Raw genomic sequence first — 21,606 nt, forward strand, 5'->3', positions numbered from 1 at the left:
TCCGAAACGTTTCGTTTTGTCGATTAGCCACCTGATTGGTTTGGTATTGGCTTCTGTAGAAGACAAAAAGGCTACCCTGTGCGACGTCATCTATAATAATTTGGCTGTTCTAAATGCTTTTCATCAGCAGGTGCCACTAGTGTACACTGTGTTAATCAAAGCCTTGAGTAATGAACCTATTTTGGACACAACTGGCTGGAAATGCTCAATGCTTCATCTACTACCATACCTTGTACAAACACATTTAAATATTTTATCTTTCACATTCACCCTCTGAATGGCGCACATACACAATCCATGTCTAAATTGTTTCAAGGCTTAAAAATGCATCTTTACCCGGTCTCCTCCCCTTTATCTGTACTGATTGAAGTGGATTTAACAGGTGACATCAATAAGGGATCATAGCTTTCACCTGGTCAGTCTGTCATGGACAGAGCAGGTGTTCATAATGTTTTGTACACCGTCTTCAGGGAGTGTCAATAAAAGTCAGACTGAAAAGTCAGTGTTTATTAAACACAAACCAGTTTTAAATAGGCCATATGAAAACCCAAACAACTAAAACTGCATGAACTTGATAAACTGCATTCACTTTCTCATTAAAAGTGTATGGGGGTGGGGGGGTAGTTGAATGGAAGTAATGAAATAGGTATTTGTGAAAATCACATAGCCTACACATTAAAAACACTATGCAGGCTTTTTAGGCATATATATCACACAATGTCTGGATGAAATATTCTCCCAAAGAATATTCAACACTGAAATCTGCATCTGTGGGTCTTTTCTGCTGACAACAATGAAAATGTATCTTTGTCTTTATTGCAAGGTTTGATCAACACATCAGAAGATATCCAGAGGAATGGTTACTTTCAATGTTATAGAGTGGAATGGTTTTTCTGCTGGTGTATCCTGAGGTAGCTCCTCTCTGAGAACCTCTTCCTGCAGTGCGTATTGGAAAATGGCCTTTCTCCTGTGTGGACCTTCAGGTGCATCTTCAGCTGGTTCTGACGGGTGAACCTCTTCTCACACTGGGGGCAGCTGAAGGGTTTCTCCCCTGTGTGGACCCTCTGGTGCCTCTTCAGGTCACCAGCTTGGGCGAAGCGCATGTTACACTGGGTACAGCTGAAGGGTTTCACCCCTGTGTGGACCATCTGGTGCCTTTTCAGGCTGGACGAGTGGGAGAAACTAGCCCGGCACAGATGGCAGCTGAATGGTTTCTCCCCCGTGTGCATCCTCTGGTGGATCTCCACCTGTTTGGGGAAACTGAAGGCTTTCCCACAGAACGAACACAGGAAGCGCTTCTCTTTGCCACTGGATCTGCTGATAGCATTACTACCACTTTCATTTGTCAATGGGCTTGCGTAGCCATTTAGTGTTGAGGCACTGGCATTGTCTGAGGTCTGGTTTAACATTAGGAAAGTGTGAGGAGGACGAAGGCCAGGGAGTGTCTGTGTTGTCTCAGGGTCCATGTTCCAGTTGATAGATCCTATAGAAGGCAGGTTGAAGGCAGCACCTGTTTGGGGGTTAACCTGAGGCGCCATCAGTCTCTCTGAATCACAACTATAGGAGCAGGAGGGAGCATCGCTAACCAACTCTGTGTCTGTTCTCTCCAGCTGAATACAGACACCTCCACGCCCTCGCAGACCTAATCTACGTCTCGCCTTGGTCTCAGCCAGTCTGTTGTCATGGAGACTAAGTTCAGCTGTTGTTTTGTGTTCCACTGTCTGTTTCTGGTTGTGGTTAACAGTGTTGTTCCCCAGCCCAGAATTGAGGACGCTGTCCCATCCGCTGACCTCCACTATGTTGCATCTGGTCCTGGCCTGCTCAGTGATGTCGTCCCCTGGGATCTTGGCTACACCGGTCTTGGAATCCAAGATGGACACCCAGACTCCTCTGTTAGCCTCTAGCCAACCACCTGCGGAAGAGGTTACAAAATAGACTTCATAAACATGGCAGAGAACTCGACATATGGAGTTATGGAAAAAAATCATAGCCAGGTGCATCACTATCCCATTGAAGATCTATTACTGTATGGAGGCTATATGTATTTCTCTCTTACCTTGCTCCCCCATCTTTAGTCCACTCAGCAGGTCAGTGCTCTCGGATATGTCTTCTATTCTCTCCTCTTTGACTACCAGCAGATCAATCTTCCCATCCTCCATGTCTCCTGGCTGTAAGAGATACAGAGTGAGAGGATGTTGGATCAAGAAATCTGATATGAGCACCCTGCTATGGCGCATCTGATTGGGCAATGAGGGATTGCTATGAATACTATGCAAATGTGTTAGTCGATTTGATTACTTGACACTATTTAATGATTTGCTAAGTCAAAGGCATAGTCCCACACTTAAAAACAAAATTCATCAAGACCTGGGCCAGTATCCACAGTCTGAGAGTAAGAGTGCTGATCTAGGATCAGGTCCCCACCTGCCTATATACAGGAATGCCAACTGGTGAGGTAACATTTTTTGGGGGGGCACTGAAACATGCAAAAGAAAATCCCTGCTCGGGGAAATGCTGGTTTTAACTAATTAATTAAACAAAGAATATGATCTACATGATCAGTCTCTGTGTATAAAATAAAAAGTGGTTAATGTGAACCTAACTCACCGCTAAAGAATGTAAGGAAAGCAATCCAATGTTATTTTTTGCCTAGATTTTACAACAAATGACACTCAAGTCTTGAGAAAAAAAACAATACAATATTACAGTTAGCCATGACAGCCTTTAAAATAGAACGCTTGTTACCATGGAAGCCTTTATAATAGAACGCTTGTTACCATGATAGCCTTTATAATATGCTTTTACCATGACAGTCTTTAAAATAGAACAGTCATTGTTACAATGACAGCCTTTAAAATAGAACCTTGTTACCATGGAAGCCTTTATGCTAGACCAACTGAACCATGACAGCCTTTAAAATAGAAGGCTTGTGACCCCAAACACATCTAAATATTGGACTTGGGGGAAAAAAATCTTAAAGTAGAAATAGAATGAAACAAACAGGCATTCTATTTTTGCTCTATTATAGTGGCCACTATAGTAGACATCATCAAGTGCACAAGGCTACATGTGTACAAAAATAACGTTCACTGAGTAAAACATTTATTAACCCCCCTCACTCACACAAAAGTGTTACGGTCAAGTTCAACACAACAAAAGCAATATCTGTGGGCTACACGGAATGTTATTACATTGTACACTTTCTTCCTGTGGACATCTGCTCTACAATGTTCCAGCAGAGCATGATACCCTTTGTTGGTGTAATTGATCTCTTTCAGGCAGAGTACACCTGGCGGTGTGTGGCGTTTCTTTCACCTCTATTGGCATCCAGCATAAACCAGGCCCAGCTCTAGCTACACATCCCTGAACCCACTTGTTTAACAAGCAACGCCTCATGTTAACCTAACTCTTTCATTCTGAAAATGAACCACATACTGTAGAGAGTAAACATTAGTTCACATATAGTATAGTTTGTTCGTTAACATTTCACACAAATTGCCAGGGTCCAGTACGCAACTAACGCGTTATAACTTGAGGAACCGCAAGGAGTCGTATAACAGTTATCAGTTAATAGTATAGCGAATTATTTAGGTTACTAACGTTAGCTCATCTGATGTTGTAACGTTAGATAGGTAGCTGTCTGACTTTATTAGCCAGCTAATTTTCATACAATAAACTAAATGATTTGATCATCAAAGTTGGCTAATGTTGCTCAACAGTTCTCTGGCTCGCTAACGGAGAATTCGATCCAGCGAGCAGGATACTTAACAATGCTAATACTTGTTCCACCACTTTCTCCCTCGGCTCAAACTTTCCAAATGCCAGTTGTTTTTCGGTTACTGCTCATGAAGTACGCTTCATCATCACCTTCTCATCCCCGTCTCCGTGGCCAGGCTTCTCACCTACCTCTTCGTTATCGTTCACGGGAAGCGCTGCTGTGAGTTAACTGGCAAACTGCCGTTGCACCCTACTGCTGTCCTTCCAGAGCCGATGCTGTAACTAGCAGGTTGATTGTCTCTTCTCTCTTCAGTCTCGTGCTGCATTCTGTTGTTATGTGAACAATTGGCTGAGCCTTGGATTCCGACAGTATTTCTCCAAACGCGCATCATTTGTTCGCTTGCAGCCAGTTGTGATCCAAGTCCCCCCACAAAAAAACTTCTCTCATCGGATCTACATGATTCAAAACGGCGATTTTCGACGAAAGGTGACTAGTTTGCATCCCTGCTATTTAGTCTTACTCATTATGATTTAAAAGGCGGAACTGAGCAGCACTCATACTCTAAGATACCTTTTGGATACGGGTTCTGACCTAATACCATACAGTGGGCTCACCTCAGTGAGGCTGTGTGTGGTCCTGTGCTGCTTAGTTGGTTCCTCTGTGGGTTCAGGAGGAGGTGTAGTCAGGTTGTCCTCCATGACCATGGTCCCCTCAGGGTTCCCCAGACCCTCCTCACACCCCTCCTCCTTCACCAGCAGCACCTCCAGACCCTCCTCCTCCTGGAAGAGACAGGTGATATAGATTACACATACACTCCCTCGGGTATGTACATAAAGATAATAAACACACTTTCAACATGGAGTGTTTACCCATCCCCACCATGTTTGAGTCCTATACTGTAGTTACAGAATGACTTCATTGTTGTTAAACCCATCATGGTGGACATAAATATGATGTTGGTAAAAATAAATAAATAATGATGATAAGTCAAAAGTCATCATCAGACAAACCTGACTAAACTATTTTGACATGTACAGTAGGTGTTAGTGTCTGGGTTTGTGTAGGTATATTTAGTAAGTGTATTTTGGTAATAAAGTGCTGTCTGGTGTATGCAGAATAGGGTAAGATCAGATGTGATGTATATTAAAGAGTCTCAATGAAAGTCTTAGAATGAAAAGTCCCATTGTTTTATTAAACATAAACAAGTGTTCAATACACCATATGAAAATCACATACATTTTATTATTTATATTTAAAATCGGCATGAACTTGATGAACTGCATTCATTTTCTCATTAAAAGTGTTTTGGGAAAATAATGAAGTAGTTAAATGGAAATAATGAAGTAGACATTTGTGAACATTATATGTGACTCGCTTTATCATAATCAGTCACATTGACCCCAAAACACAGTGCTGGAAAAAGGAGAATGTTAGCTTTCTACTGAGACCATCATGATCACTCTACTCCAAACTACAAGAAAGTTACGTTCCATTACATGCAGAGTATCACCAAATCATGTTTTTGAGAAAACGCAGTTAACGTTTGCAATTACATTTAAGACATTTATTCAAATAATGAACAACAACTATTTACTTAATTACAAAACAATACATGAAATCCATTGACGAGTGCCCATGTTCTTCTTTTTCACTTACGCACGCTCACATGCGCACACACACACACACTTATACGGATACATGTGCACACAATTGTACACATAAACTATGTATACAAAAGAATGTGGACACCCCTTCAAATGACTGAATTTAGCTATTTCAGCCACACCCGTTTTTGACAGGTGTATAAAATAGAGAGCACAGCCATGCAATCTCCATCGACAAACATTGGCAGTAGAATGGCCTTCACTGAAGAGCTCAGTAACTTTCAATATGGCCCGGTCATAGGATGCCACATTTCCAACAAGTCAGTTCGTACAATTTATGCCCTGCTAGAGCTGCCCCTGTCAACTGTAAGTGCCGTTATTGTGAAGTGGAAACGTCTAGGAGCAACAGCGGCTCACCCGCGAAGTGGTAGGCCACACGAGCTCAAAGAATGAGAAGCTCAAATCGTCTGTCCTCAGTTGCAGAACTTACTACTGAGTTCCAAACTGCCTCTGGAAGCAACGTCAGCACAATAACTGTTTGTTGGGAGCTTCATGAAATGGGTTTTCATGGCCGAGCAGCCACACACAAGCCTAAGATCACCATGCGCAACACTAAGCGTCGGCTGGAGTGGTGTAAAGCACGGCGCCATTGGACTCTGGAGCAGTGGAAACACGTTCTCTGGAGTGATGAATCACACTTCACCACCTGGCAGTCCAACGGAAGAATCTGGGTTTGGCGGATGCCAGGAGAATGCTACCTGCCCCAATGCATAGTGTCAACTGTAAAGTTTGGTGGAGAAGGAATAATGGTCTGGGGCTGTGTTTCATGGTTTGGACTAGGCCCCTTAGTTCTAGTGAAAGAAAATCTTAATGCTACAGCATACAATTACATTCTAGACGATTCTGTGCTTACAACTTTGTGGCAACAGTATGGGGAAGGCCCTTTCCTATTTCAGCATGACAATGCCCCCCTGCACAAAGCGAGGTCCATATAGAAATGGTTTGTCGAGATTGGTGTGGAAGAACTTGACTGGTTTGCACAGAGCCCTGACCTCAACCACATAAAAACACCTTTGGGATGAATTACAACGCAGACTGCGAGCCAGGCCTAATCGTCTAACATCAGTGCCCGACCTCACTAACGCTCGTGGCTGAATGGAAGCAAGTCCCCACAGCAATGTTCCAACGTCTAGTGGAAAGCCTTCCCAGAAGAGTGGAGGCTGTTATAGCAGCAAAGGGGGGACCAACTCCATATTAATGCCCATGGTTTTAGAATGAGATGTTTAACGAGCAGGTGTCCACATACTTTTGGTAATGTAGTGTACAAGCAACAGAATGAGCTAAAAATGGTCAGAGTAAGTCCTGGTCTCTAAGCAACAACTAAAATGAGAAACGTTAAAGAAAATCTGACTACACCAGTGCGTCACCAGAGAGTAAGGTCCGACAGTCTCTTTGAATCCGATTTGTGTGGGCTTTGGTTAGAGTCTTTGTCACTGGCTTGAGCTGACGAGCGTTTGGTACAAATATAAGTATAGAGATTTAGGAAAACACTCACCATGATCACGCATGAACGTTTTTGTACTAGTGCCACACACAGGACTTTGGTCTCAAATGTCGGTAGCATCAGGATGTCTGACTTCTTAAATCCAGGGATCTGTCCTGGGAGCGGCACCGCGTGGATATTGGTGAAGTTGTTGACATAGTGGACAATTCACTGAGTGTCCTCGTAGGACAGCACCCGTTTTCTGGCGAGATGACCACCACACCTCTTTTTTCCTTGGAGCCTTATCACGATCCATAGAACTATAGAACTTTATCACTGCAGTCAGCTTTTTGTAGAAATTCAGACATTTTTAAACATGCCTGTTAAAATGTGCTGAAAGGCACAATGTATTCTCAGCTGTTTTATTTATATTCATGATTTAGCCTACTACTCATGTTTTCTTAAATATCTCATGAACTTGTTAATACTGTTGCAGCCCCAATAAGAACAGAGGACATCAGGTTGTATTACTCAAATGAAAACTTACACGTGTCGGAACTTGAATGTTTCTCTGCAGATTTGCTCAAAGAAATATGTCCTCTGATGTTTTCTTTTTGTTAGTTCCGGTTCGAGATGACCATTTCCTTGCAGAGGTTCATGGAACCAGAGATCTTGCCAATGAGCACTAGATGTTTTTCATCTGAAAAATAAGACAACTAACAATATACTATTTTTTAACATTCAGTCATTGTCGTCATCTATTCTAGCCAATACATTTTAAAGTGATATAAACATGTTAAAGATAACAAACTACGCAACCTGTACAGATCGAAATGCATGCGTGAATCACACACACTTTTATTAGTAGTGTAAATGGGTCAGGTTCGATATAAATAAATGTCATAACTTTATAGATGGCCATTTCATGGATTTATGTAACCTGTCTTTAGGACAAATACCAGCACCCACAACACACACAGGTCCCATAAGTTACTATCTACATAGCTAGGTTGCATGGGCTACACATCCCCGACTTCACTCTCTCCCCCCAACGCCACACATTCACACACACACACACACACACACACACACACACACACACACACACACACACACACACACACACACACACACGGCTTTAATACATGAACAGTTAGCTAGTCAGTCTACGTGTGCCTTATCACACCCAAACACACTAACAGATAGACAGGCACAGAAAACATGCACACATTACACACCCACATAAACTTGACTACTACTTGAATGGCAAGCACTTACCATTGGTGAGTTAGCTAATTAATCTGGTCACGTCTCTTGACCATCTTCTCTTGGGTAAAAACCAAATATCACAGCTTCCCTTTATTGGACTTGCACGTTCACCTGAACTCGCAATCCTTTTCAATTTCTTGCCCAGCACCACTGACATATTTCCCCTCGACCGACTGAAGCGCCGTCATTGATCGATTCACCATTAACAGGTGCACAGGTGGTCTTCCTCGGTTGCCTCCTCAAGGTACTCGGCCTCGACTTCAGTGAGCTTGTCTGAGTTGCTTATGTCATTGCTCTGTGGCGCAGGGTCAAAAAGTAGTCGGCAATAAGTTGATGCCACTGATCGTCTGAACCAGCTCCCAGCACAACATTAATATTTAAAAATCTTGCGATTTCTCTCTCCCGGAAATCCATCAGTGCAGTTGAAAGCAAAGCTAACTAGCTACGGTGTAGGCAGTAGTGACAGTGTAACTATGTATGATGGGTCTTTATGAGCGAGAGAGTGTAGCCTTTTCCCGCGGATGATACACTACAGTAGCTTTGATTGGGAAAACAGGAAAATCATCCGATTGAATAGCTTATTGTAGCTTGATTTAAACTATATAGTGAGCTAGCTAGTTTGTAATTCATTCATGATTTCGGAATAGATGAGGGTTTTGATAGTGCAGAAAAGCTAGTGCCTCAAAAGCCTGATGTGTTACAAGCTAGCATCCACCAAACGGATTGGAAAGTGCTACGTTTCATCCTACGTTTAAAGGATTAAATACTATATTCTTACTGAATTTGGCAATAACACATACAGATGATGAAAGCAAAGACATTGTTTTGTGAAAACCAGATGAAACCCCCCAAATAGCAAAAAATCCAAATTTCGACACAAACACAATTTATATGCAAATGAGTAATTGCTACTCCCGACTGATTATTATAGAGCGTGTCACATTTAGTCTACACCAGGGATGGGCAACCCTTTTGTCTATGGATTAACCCCCCCCCCCCCCTCGAATTACTGACAGGGGGCAACCAATTGATCGTTAGATATCATATAAAAAACTGCAAGCAGTTGTTTCCACCCTCTGGCAAAATGCATATTATTTCCAAACTTGTAGCAATCATGATTTAATTACTGACCTGGGGGCCCTCATGATCATGCATAGAATTGCATAAAATTACATAAAAATATTGCAATCTTCTATCCACCTCGTGGCAAAAATGTGTAGAATTGCAGAAAACGTGCTTAAAAATTGCAACATTTTCTCTATGCCCCATGACAAAATGTGTAGAATTGCAGGAAATGAACTCTAAAACTAAAAATGTTTCTCTTTGCTAAAATGCTTTACTCGCAAAATATAGCTTAGGGCCCCCAAAAAGCTAGAGCGATTTTTTTGTGGCTCCCACACCCATCAATGCTGCCCATCCCTGGCCTACACAGTACAAACACAATATGTAACATACTTTTTAGGCACAAATATGCCTAAAATATAGAGTGCCTTGCGAAAGTATGGGACACAATCATGACGTGGAACGACATTTATTGGATATTTCAAACTTTTTTACAAAACAAAAACTGAAAAATTGGGCGTGCAAAATTATTCAGCCCCTTTACTTTCAGTGCAGCAAACTCTCTCCAGAAGTTCAGTGAGGATCTCTGAATGATCCAATGTTGACCTAAATGACTAATGATGATAAATACAATCCACCTGTGTGTAATCAAGTCTCCGTATAAATGCACCTGCACTGTGATAGTCGCAGAGGTCCGTTAAAAGCGCAGAGAGCATCATGAAGAACAAGGAACACACCAGGCAGGACCGAGATACTTTTGTGAAGAAGATTAAAGCCGGATTTGGATACAAAAAGATTTCCCAAGCTTTAAACATCCCAAGGAGCACTGTGCAAGCGATAATATTGAAATGGAAGGAGTATCAGACCACTGCAAATCTACCAAGACCTGGCCGTCCCTCTAAACTTTCAGCTCATACAAGGAGAAGACTGATCAGAGATGCAGCCAAGAGGCCCACGATCACTCTGGATGAACTGCAGAGATCTACAGCTGAGGTGGGACACTCTGTCCATAGGACAACAATCAGTCGTATATTGCACAAATCTGGCCTTTATGGAGGAGTGGCAAGAAGAAAGCCATTTCTTAAAGATATCCATAAAAAGTGTCGTTTAAAGTTTGCCACAAGCCACCTGGGAGACACACCAAACATGTGGAAGAAGGTGCTCTGGTCAGATGAAGCCAAAATTGAACTTTTTGGCAACAATGCAAAACGTTATGTTTGGCGTAAAAGCAACACAGCTCATCACCCTGAACACACCATCCCCACTGTCAAACATGGTGGTGGCAGCATCATGGTTTGGGCCTGCTTTTCTTCAGCAGGGACAGGGAAGATGGTTCAAATTGATGGGAAGATGGATGGAGCCAAATACAGGACCATTCTGGAAGAAAACCTGATGGAGTCTGCAAAAGACCTGAGACTGGGACGGAGATTTGTCTTCCAACAAGACAATGATCCAAAACATAAAGCAGAATCTACAATGGAATGGTTAAAAAATAAACATATCCAGGTGTTAGAATGGCCAAGTCAAAGTCCAGACCTGAATCCAATCGAGAATCTGTGGAAAGAACTGAAAACTGCTGTTCACAAATGCTCTCCATCCAACCTCACTGAGCTCGAGCTGTTTTGCAAGGAGGAATGGGAAAAAAATTCAGTCTCTCGATGTGCAAAACTGATAGAGCTGTAATCGCAGCAAAAGGTGGCGCTACAAAGTATTAACTTAAGGAGGCTGAATAATTTTGCACGCCCAATTTGTCAGTTTTTGATTTGTTTAAAAAAAATTAAATATCCAATAAATGTCGTTCCACTTCATGATTGTGTCCCACTTGTTGTTGATTCTTCACAAAAAAAATACAGATTTATATCTTTATGTTTGAAGCCTGAAATGTGGCAAAAGGTCGCAAAGTTCAACGGGGCCGAATACTTTCTCAACGTCTGAAGCTATTGAGTGGAATGTTTTTTCTGCTGGTGTATCCTGAGGTAGCTCCTATCTGAGAATCTCTTCCCGCAGTGCGTACAGGCGAACGGCCTCTCTCCCGTGTGGACCTTCATGTGCATCTTCAGCTGGTGCTGGCGGGTAAATCTCTTCTCACACTGGGGGCAGCTGTAGGGTTTCTCCCCTGTGTGGACCCTTTGGTGCCTCTTCAGGTCACCAGCCTGGGCGAAGCGCATGTTACACTGGGTACAGCTGAAGGGTTTCACCCCTGTGTGGACCCTCTGGTGCCTCTTCAGGGTGCCAGCCTGGGCGAAGCGCATGTGACACTGGGTACAGCTGTAGGGTTTCACCCCTGTGTGGATCCTCTGGTGGACCTCCACCTTCTGGAGGCAGCTGAAGCCTTTATTACAGAACATGCAGAGGAACCGTTTCTCTTTGCTATTGCCTGATGTGGTTACCCCTCCCCGAATCTGGGCTTTAGCCCTGTCGTTTGAATTCAATACCTGATCGAAAAGGACACGGCTGTGTAAATCTGAAGGCCCCATCGACGTAGACACTTGGTCATGATCCCTGAACGTGTGTAAAGGGGAGTGGGTCGTGACATTTGGATTTGTCTCTAAGCTTCCCCTGTAATTTAAGAAATCTCTGCCCTGTGAGTGCCTGTCTACTAGGTGACTATCTGCATTCCATGTGGGAGGAACGTCACCCTCCACTTTCATGGTCACTTCATCTACAACCAGACCCTCCCCTTTCTTATCTAGGCACCCTTCAGAGTATACACTGCTACTGTACCGGTTCCAGTCCCCTCTGGACAGGTGAGTTTGTGTCTCTAAACCCAAGGATATGTTGCCAGGGTCCATCTCTGTAGCGTAAGAACAAGATGAATCATCACCACTAGTGTGTAACGAGTTACCATCCCCACTGGAATTAACCGTTCTCTGGCTCTGTGGAAATACTGGTAAGTACTCTGAGCCGGGAGCAGGAGGACAGCCCAGTCTCCCCAGCCCCAGTCTCTCTGGATCTGATCTGTGGTCACATCCTGTGTGTAAGAGACTGTGTGTTACAGTTAAAGTCTTGGTGTCTGTCTCTGACTTGAGGACGGCGTTCGACATTCCACTGACCTCCGTGATGCTGCGTCGGGTCCTTGGCTGTGCTGGGGCGGTTGGGTCTTTTCTGTTTACATGGGGCGCTTCAGCCGTTCCAGTTTGGATGTCTCTGCTGTGCCATGGGTCCTCCTCTCCTTCAGTCCTCTCTAGCTTGACACCAGGATGTTCAGCCTCTGCATCTGCAGACTGACAAGAAGAGAGGAGGTTATTACCATTACATTAGTTGAATTGGATAACAATGTGAAGTCTCACACCCTCAGAACGCTGAGGGGAGCGTTCTGAAATAAACGGACACATTTGATTTACAAAGTAACACATTTTTTATGCAACACTATTACACTAACCTCTATCACGATAACTTGTTGGGTTGAGGTTCCACTCCCCTCATCAACAGTGATTGGTTGGTCATCTCTCCAAGTATTGTGTCCCACTGGCTTCACAAAGCTCCTGTGGCCTCCAGTGAGATGTCCTTCACCTGAGAGTGTGATTGGGGGAAAGCTGTGGTTAGGTTAGCTACTGTCAATGTTCAATGTCAGTGCTGGACTTGTGCAGGAGCTCACTGGAGCCGAGTACCAGCACATTAAATTTTCTACTGCTTCAAATTTTCTACTGCTTCAAATCCTGTTCCTCTTATAGAATATTAGTTCAAAAGTATTGTGGAGATCCTGCACCTAAATATAAACTGTACCGGCACCCAAAATGAGTCCTGGTACCTAGTTAAGTCAAGCACTGTCAACGGTATATTGTACACTTCTGACCAAGTCTACAATAGGCAAGGATGTAAGGTAACACTTGATGTATTATGTTCCATGCATCATATTGTTTTAATTTAGTAAATAATGCAGTAAGTAATGCAGTAAATCAAGAATCTGGTTAGAATATGATATTGTTTCTTTGTGCAAGAGAGCTAGTCTGCGTACCAGACGTTTTACCTAACATTATACTCCTTGTCACATCTTTGGAGTACACTGAGTGGAATTAAGTAGCTGACCAGAGACGGCAACCAGACTACAAGATAGCTAGCTAACTAAGTAAGTAAGTAATCTAATCACGGGAGCTACTGCATACGCATACTGCTCCGTGGTTTCCATGGCGCTGTGAGGTATACTCAGGGTCGATATTATACGTAATAAGGAATTCCCCTCGACCACGCCCACAAATGTTGGAAAACAAATATTCTTTCCCGTTCACCTTTATTGTAAAAGAGACATCGTGGTCATACAGAAATAACAAAACATGCCTGAAAAGCTGCTGTGTTGTTCAATGCACATGTAACCAACACTAGTGGCCCTGTGACAACAATTTTGGACCCCTTGTGGCCCCCCTAAATGTGGAGTATGAAATAATTGTTACATAACACATTTTTGCTATCATTCCTTTTTTACATCTGTTATTAGACAGAAAATGCTAATAAATTGTTGAATGATTATGAACATGGTCTTGTGCCCGCTAATGCCTGCAATGCAGTGAGGAAAATGATATGACAACAATAACGTCTAATGTAACTGGTCCCTCTAACAGTACAACTGGTACAGCTTGGCCCCTCTAGATGAAATGGTCTAGAACCGCCACTGCTAACCAGGTCAAAAACCCTGACCTACGGATCGCATTGCTGCCACGTAGGGAAATATAGCCTGCAAGAAGAGCCCTGTGGCTTTAGGCAACTCGGCGTGGGAAATGTGGGGACCAGGTGCTCAAGTAGCTTACACGTAGCTAAGTGTGTGGAAAACGTGTAATGTTTACGTGCTGCTGAGCGGTTTGTTGCAAACTCTACATTTTTAACAACCGTTTTATATTTTTACCCTTGCTCAACGTTTTTAATCTCGTATGCTTTATTTGGACATTATTCTACAGGACCTCCACCAGCCGAAGCTAAGTAGCAACATTAACATTATGACATCTAATTGCAGTCGCTTTATTCATAATATACAGGAGAACCTTCGCCTTATGTTCAGCTTCAGACGCAATCGTTAGGCAAGGGTAATTTCAGTGTTGGAAAAGATGAAACAGCGTTGGTGCCACCAAAAAGTACAGCTAGTAGTATAAATCCTCTCGCACAGTCGCCGCAGCCGTACAGTTTTCTCTTGGCTTCTGGAAGCAAATGCTGTCGAAATGCTCGACTGGTGTCGCTCATTCAGCCGAGTGAAACTTTCAACCTGTTCTCCCCATTAAGCAACGAGCCAGAGCCTTCTCAGGTCTCTCCTCCACCTGTTACGGCGTCTGAGCCGCCAAAACCTCCCACCATTAGCCCTAACCATTACCCGCAGGATTACAGGCTGACTACACCGCTTGCGGTGCAAAATAAATATAGAAATCTGTAATTAAATGATTGCCCCCGCACGCCAACGAGCGTCTGCGTTGCCAAGGGCTAAAATAGAAGTCAGTTCTTTTTCTGACACAGATCGACTGCAAGTTCTGCCTCTCCCATCTCCTCATTGGTTTATAGAAGCAGGTACCCACGTGCCATCTCCTTATTGGTTATACCCACGTGGGTGACTGAAAGATGAACAAGGTCAGTGGCAGTAATGCACCTGATTTATGAAAGTTCCCAATCGCAATATAAAGTCGAGAAGAAAAAGCCTGGAAGGAGGAGAGATGACGAGAAACGATTCGGTTGACTGGTTTTATGTGTGGATTAATTGGCGGAGTAGAGGACCTTGTGCATTTCCGTAAAAATAACAACTCAATGTTTATATCTCAGGACAAATTAGCTAGCAACAGCAAGCTAGCTAACTAAATTGCCATAAATGTTTAATGCTTTTCGACCTGTCCCCAAATTAATATAATTGGTTCAGAGTTTGTTTTGATATTTTAACCTGCCTGTCGTGATCGCGTTTGGTGTGGGGGGACAAAATACATTTATGTACGATGGCGCACGCGCACAGCCGGTTTGTGTTCCGCGTTAGATTTAAAAATAATCACCCAGAGATCATACACTGTTTACCAGGGGGCAGGGCTACAGACGTAAATGCTAATTTTTAAGATGGTGTTGGCTAAGGCTAAAACTGGCGAGTATAGGGATATTGTTATCCACCTTGGCACCAACGATGTTAGGATGAAACAGTCAGAGGTCACCAAGTGCAACATAGCTTCCGTGTGTAAATCAGCTAGAAAGATGTGCCGGCATCGGGTAATTGTCTCTGCCCCCCTCCCAAAAGATAGAATTTGTAGATAATTGTCCATCTTTCTGGGACTCACCCACAAACAGGACCATGCCTGGCCTGCTCAGGAGTCACGATCTCAATCCTAGCTGGAGGGGTGCTCTCATCTTATCTATGAACATAGACAGGGCTCTAACTCCTCTAGCTTCACAATGAGATAGGGTACAGGCCAGGCAGCAGGCTGTTAGCCAGCCTGCCAGCTTAGTGGAGTCTGCCACTAGCACAGTCAGTGTTGTCAGCTCAGCTATCCCCATTGAGACCGTGTCTGTGCCTCGATCTCGATTGGGCAAAACTAAACATGGCGGTGTTCGCATAAGCAATCTCACTGGAATAAAGACCTCCTCCATTCCTGTCATTATTGAAAGAGATTGTGATATGACAAAATAGTATTACTTAATGTTAGATTCCTCACTTCCAAGGCAGTTATAGTCAATAAACTAATCATTGATCATAATCTTGATGTGATTGGCCTGACTGAAACATGGCTTAAGCCTGATTAATTTACTGTGTGAAGTGGCCTCTCCTCCTGGTTACACTAGTGACCAAATCCCCTGCGCATTTTAATTTCAATTTAAAAAACAACTAAGTTTACATATTTTGAACTTCGAGTCATGAAATCTATGCAGCCTACTCCTACTTTTTATAGCTACTGTTTTCCTGGGCCATATACAGTGTTCCCTGAATTCCTATCAAACCTTGTAGTCATGGCAGATAATATTCAAATTTTTGGTGACTTTAATATTCACATGGAAAAGTCCACAGACCCACCACTCCAAAAGGCTTTCGGAGCCATCATCGACTCAGTGGGGTTTTGCCCAACATGTTTCCGGAAACTACTCACTGCCACAGTCATACTCTGGACCTAGTTTTGTCCCGTGGAATAAATATTGTGGATCTTAATGTTTTTCCTCATAATCCTGGACTATCGGACCACCATTTTATTACGTTTCCAATCGCAACAAATAATCTGCTCAGACCCCAACCAAGTATCATCAAAAGCAGTGCAATAAATTCTCGGATAACCCAAAGATTCCTAGATGCCCTTCCAGACTCCCTCCACCTACCCAAGGACATCAGAGTACAACAATCGGTTAACCACCTAACTGAGGAACTAAATTTAACCTTGCGTAATACCCTAGATGCAGTCGCACCCCTAAAAACAAAACATTTGTCATAAGAAACTTGCTTCCAGGTATACAGAAAATAACCGAGCCCTGAAGCAAGATTCCAGAAAATTGGAACGGAAATGGCGCTACACCAAACTGAAAGTCTTCCGACTAGCTTGGAAAGACAGTACAATCCAATATCGAAGAGCCCTCAATACTGCTCGATCATCCTATTTTCCCAACTTAATTGAGGAGAATAAGAACAATCCCCCCCCCCAAACAAATTATACTGTCGCAAAGCTAACTAAAAAACATTTCCCAAGAGAGGATGGCTTTCACTTCAGCAGTAATAAATACACTAACTTCATTGATGAAAAGATCATGATCATTAGAAAGCAAATGACGGACTCCTCTTTAAATCTGAGTATTTCTCCCAAGGTCAGTTGTCCTGAGTCTGCACAACACTGCCAGGACCTAGGATCAAAGGAGACACTCTAGTTCTTTAATTCTATATCTCTTGGCACATTCATGAAAATAGTAATGGCCTCTAAACCTTCAAGCTGAATACTGGACCCTATTCCAACTATACTACTGAAAGAGCTGCTTCCTGTGCTTGGCCCTCCTATGTTGAACATAACAAAGGGATTCCTATCCACCGGATGTGTACCAAACTCACTAAAAGTGGCAGTAATAAAGCCTCTCTTTAAAAAAAACAAATTTAACCAAGAAAATATTTTAAAAACTAAAATCGGCCTATATTGAATCTCCCATTCCTCTCAAAAATTTAAGAAAAAGATGTTGCGCAGCAACTTACTTCCTTCCTGAAGACAAACACTTCAGTCTGGTTTCAGACCCCTTCATAGCACTGAGACTTCCCTCGTGAAGGTGGTAAATTAACTTTTAATGGCGTTTGACCAAGGCTCTGCATCTGTCCTCGTGCTCCTAGACCTGAGTGCTGCTTTTGACACCATCAATCATGACATTATTTTGGAAAGATTGGATACCCAAATTGGTCTACATGGACGAGTTCTGGCCTGGTTTAGATCTTATCTGTCGGAAAGATATCAGTTTGTCTCTGTGGATGGTTTGTCCTCTGACAAATCAACTGTAAGTTTCGGTGTTCCTCAAGGTTCCCGTTTTAGGACCACTATTGTTTTCACTATATATTGTATCTCTTGGTGATGTCATTCGGAAACATGATGTTAACTTTCACTGCTATGAGGACGATACACAGCTGTACATTTTGAAGAAACATAGTGAAGCCCCAAAATTGCCCTCCCTTGAAACCTGTTTCAGACATAAGGAAGTAGATGGAGGCAAAACTCGGACAAAACAGACATGCTAGTTCTAGGTCCCAAGAAACAGAGAGATCTTCTGTTGGATCTGACAATCTTGATGGTTGTACAGTCGTCTTAAATAAAACTGTGAAGGTCCTCTGCATTACTCTGTACCCTGATCTCTCTTTTGACGAACATATCAAGACTATTTCAATTACTGTTTTTTTCATCTACGTAACATTGCAAAAATAAGAAACTTTCAGTCCAAAAATGACTAGGGTCAGTCTGTTATGTCTGTAGTATTTCTCCTGTCTTATCCGGTGTCCTGTGTGAATTTAAGTTTGCTCCCACTAATTCTCTCTCTCTGCATCTCGGAGGACCTGAACCCTGGGAACATGCCTCAGGACTACCTGGCCTGAACTCCTTGCTGTCCCCAGTCCACCTGGTTGTGCTTCTGCTCCAGTTTCAACTGTTCTGCATGCGGCTTTGGAACCCTGACCTGTTCACCGGACTCTCTCTCTCTGAAGCAGGCAATGTTAAAAATTCATTTTTCTTAAATGTAGTTTTGTAAATTTACTAAAACAGCAGACAAGAAAATTGTTTGAAAAGGATCAAGTTTTTTCTGTGAACCAATGGGGTAACCTACAAGTTCCTTAAGCAAGCATTCACACGCCTTTTTCACATTTTGTGTTACAGCCTACAGTATTTAAAACATTTTCATGTATGTTTTTTAGTCACTGGCCTAAACACAGTGGTCAGTGCCCCATAGTGTAAAATTGGAATTGTTTATCATTTTTAAAAACAAATTATTTCAATTTAAAAGCTGAAATGTCTTGAGTTTAATGTATTCAAGCCCTTTGTTATGGCAAGCCTAAATAAGTTCAGGAGTAAAGATTTGCTTAAAAAGTCACAATGAGTTGCATGGACTCAATGTGTGCAATAATAGTGTTTAATATGATTTTTGAATGACTACCTCATCTCTGTACTCATACAATTATCTGTAAGGTCCACCAGTCGAGCAGTGGATTTCAAACACAGATTCAACCACAAAGTCCAGGGAGGTTTTCCAATGCCTCGCAAAGGGCACCTATTGGTAGATAGGTAAAACATTTAAAAAAGCAGACTTTGAATATCTCTTTGAGCATGGTAAAAGTATTCATTACACTTTGGATGGCGCATAAAAACACCCAGCCACTTGAAAGATACAGGTGTCCTTCCTAAGTCAGTTGCCGGAGGAAAGAAACCGCTCAGGGATTTCACCATGAGGCCAATGGTGACTTTAAAACAGTTACAGCGTTTAATGGTTGTGACGAGAGAACATTGTATTTAGTCCACAATACTAACCTAATAGACAGAGTGAAAAGAAGGAAGCCTGTACAGAATAACAATATTCAAAAACATGCATCCTGTTTGTAACAAGGCACTAAAGTAATAGTGCAAATTAAATGGCAAAAGCTATTAACATTTTGTCCTCAATACAAAGTGTTATGTTTGGGACAAATCCAACAACACATTACTGAGTACCACTCTCCATATTTTCAAACATAGTGGTGGCTGCATCATGTTATGGGTATGCTTGTAATCATTAAGGGCTGGGGAGTTTTTCAGGATAAAAAATAAACGGAATGGAGCTAAGCACAGGCAAAATCCTAGAGGACAACCTGGTTCAGTCTGCTTTCCACCAGACACTGGGAGATTAATTCACCTTTCAGCAGGACAATAACCGAAAACACAAGGCCAAATCTACACTGGAGTTGCTTACCAAGAACACAGTGAATGTTCCTGAGTGGCCGAGTTACAGTTTTGATTTCAATCTACTAGAAAATCTATGGCAAGACCTAAAAAAGGGATGTCTAGCAATGATCAACTACAAATTTGACAGAGTTTGAAGAATTTTAAAAAGAATAATGGGCAAATGTTGCACAATACAGGCATGGAAAGCTCTTAGAGAATTCACAGTTCTGAAAGGTGACTCAGTGGTGTGAATACTTATGTAACTTAGACATTTCTGTATTTCATTATCAACAAATTTGCAACAAATTTCAAATAACATGTTACAACTTTATCATTACCGGGTATTGTGTGTAGATGGTTGAGAGAAAAATATTTTGAATCCATTTTGAATTCCGCCTGTAACACGACAAAATGTGGAATAATCAAGGGGTATGAATACTTTCTGAAGGCAATGTAGGTAACCATAGGTTGTTTTCCACACAGGCAGGTGTTCTATCTAAAACTGACTTGGACCATCCTATGTAGAGATCTCAGTAAATATTGTATTGTCTCCACCACGCTGCCCAGCCTGGCTGTACTGAATTCAGAAAGTATTCAGACCCCTTGACTTTTTCCACATTTTGTTACGTTACAGCATTATTCTAAAATGTATTCATTTGTTTTTTCCCCTCATCAATCTACACACAATACCCCATAATGACAAAGACAAAACAGGTTTTTAGAAATGTTTTTAAAATAACTGCTGTCACATTAACATACACATTCAGAGCCTTTACTCAGTACTTTGTTGAAGCAGCTTTTGGCAGTGATTACAGCCTAGCGTCTTCTTGGGTATGATGCTACAAGCTTGGCACAGCTGTATTTGAGGAGCTTCTCCCATTCTTCTCTGCAGATCCTCTCAAGATCTGTCAGGTTGGATGGGGAGTGTCACTGCCCAGCTATTTTCAGGTTTCTCCAGAGATGTTTGAGTGGGTTTAAGTCTGGGCTCTGGCTGGGCCACTCAAGGACATTGTCCCGAAGCAACTCCTGCGTTGTTTTGGCTGGGTGCTTAGGGTCATTGTCCTGTTGGAAGGTGAACCATCGCCGCAGTCGGAGGTCCTGAACACTCTGGAGCAGGTTTTCATCAAGGATCTCTCTGTACTTTGCTCTGTTCATCTTTCCCTCTATCCTGGCTAGTCTCCCAGTCCCTGCCGCTGAAAAACATCCCCACAGCATGATGCTGCCACCACCATGCATCACTGTAGGGAGGGTGCCATGTTTCCTCCAGATGCAACACTTGGCATTCAGGATGAAGAGTTCAATATTGGTTTCATCAGACCAGAGAATCTTGTTTCTCATGGTCTGAGAGACTTTAGGTGCCTGTTGGAAAACTCCAAGTGGGCTGTCATGTGCCTTTTACTGAGGAGTGGCATCCATTTGGCCACTCTACCATAAAGGCCTGATTTGTGGAGTGCTGCAGAGACGGTTGTCCTTCTGGGAGGTCCTCCCATCTCCACAGAGGAACTCTGGAGCTCTGTCAGAGTGACCATTGAGTTTTTGGTCACTTCCCTGACCAAGCCCTTCTCCCCCGATTGCCCAGTTTGGCCGGGCAGCCAGCTCTAGGAAGAGCCTTGGTGTTTCTAAACTTCTTCCATTAAGAATGATGGAGACCACTGTGTTCTTGGAACCTTCAATGCTGCAGAATTTTATGGGGGTACCCTTCCTCAGATCGGTGCCTTGACGCAATCCTGTCTCAGGGCTCTACGGACAATTGCTTCGACCTTACGGCTTGTTTTTTTCTCTGACATGCACTGTCAAATGTAGGACCTTATATAGACAAGTGTGTGCCTTTCCAAATCATGTCCAATCAATTGAATTTACCACAGATAGACTCCAATCAAATTGAAACATCTCAAGGATGAACACTAGAAACAGGAAGCACCTGAGCTTAATTTCGAGTCTCATAGAAAAGGGTCTGAATACTTAAGTAAATAATGTATTTCTGTTATATTTTTTAAACATTTGAAGAAGAAAAAAAACTGTTTTAGCTTTGTCATTATGGGGTATTGTGTGTAGATTGAGGAAAAAGGTTCATTTAATCCATTTTAAAATAAGGCTGTAATGTAACAAAATGTGGAAAAAGTCAAGGGTTCTGAATACTTTCCGAATGCACTG

General features: G+C 42.5%; 4 protein-coding genes across 6 annotated transcripts in view; 1 reads left to right on the forward strand and 3 right to left on the reverse strand.

Annotated features, from left to right (window-relative positions):
- The window catches only part of LOC118361903 (gastrula zinc finger protein 5-1-like), a 388,384-nt gene that overhangs the window by 213,117 nt on the left and 153,661 nt on the right, over positions 1-21,606 (forward strand). The gene's annotated exons all lie outside the window — the stretch shown is intronic.
- LOC127913397 (gastrula zinc finger protein 5-1-like) overlaps positions 1-21,606 on the reverse strand; it is a 29,778-nt gene that overhangs the window by 7,423 nt on the left and 749 nt on the right. The gene's annotated exons all lie outside the window — the stretch shown is intronic.
- LOC118361939 (zinc finger protein 112-like) lies at positions 493-4,131 on the reverse strand. Its single transcript, XM_035742174.2, has 3 exons — positions 3,868-4,131; positions 2,057-2,168; positions 493-1,912 (listed from the first exon to the last, which is right to left on the reverse strand). The coding sequence occupies exons 2-3, from the start codon at positions 2,157-2,159 to the stop codon at positions 873-875; spliced, it is 1,143 nt and encodes a 380-aa protein (XP_035598067.1). The 5' UTR covers positions 2,160-2,168; positions 3,868-4,131; the 3' UTR covers positions 493-872.
- On the reverse strand, positions 4,884-12,335 carry LOC118361966 (gastrula zinc finger protein XlCGF17.1-like). Its single transcript, XM_035742205.2, has 2 exons — positions 12,190-12,335; positions 4,884-12,107 (listed from the first exon to the last, which is right to left on the reverse strand). The coding sequence occupies exon 2, from the start codon at positions 11,926-11,928 to the stop codon at positions 11,074-11,076; it is 855 nt and encodes a 284-aa protein (XP_035598098.1). The 5' UTR covers positions 11,929-12,107; positions 12,190-12,335; the 3' UTR covers positions 4,884-11,073.

The sequence above is a fragment of the Oncorhynchus keta genome, chromosome 29 (assembly GCF_023373465.1).
Source record: "Oncorhynchus keta strain PuntledgeMale-10-30-2019 chromosome 29, Oket_V2, whole genome shotgun sequence".
Taxonomy (NCBI): Eukaryota; Metazoa; Chordata; class Actinopteri; order Salmoniformes; family Salmonidae; genus Oncorhynchus; species Oncorhynchus keta.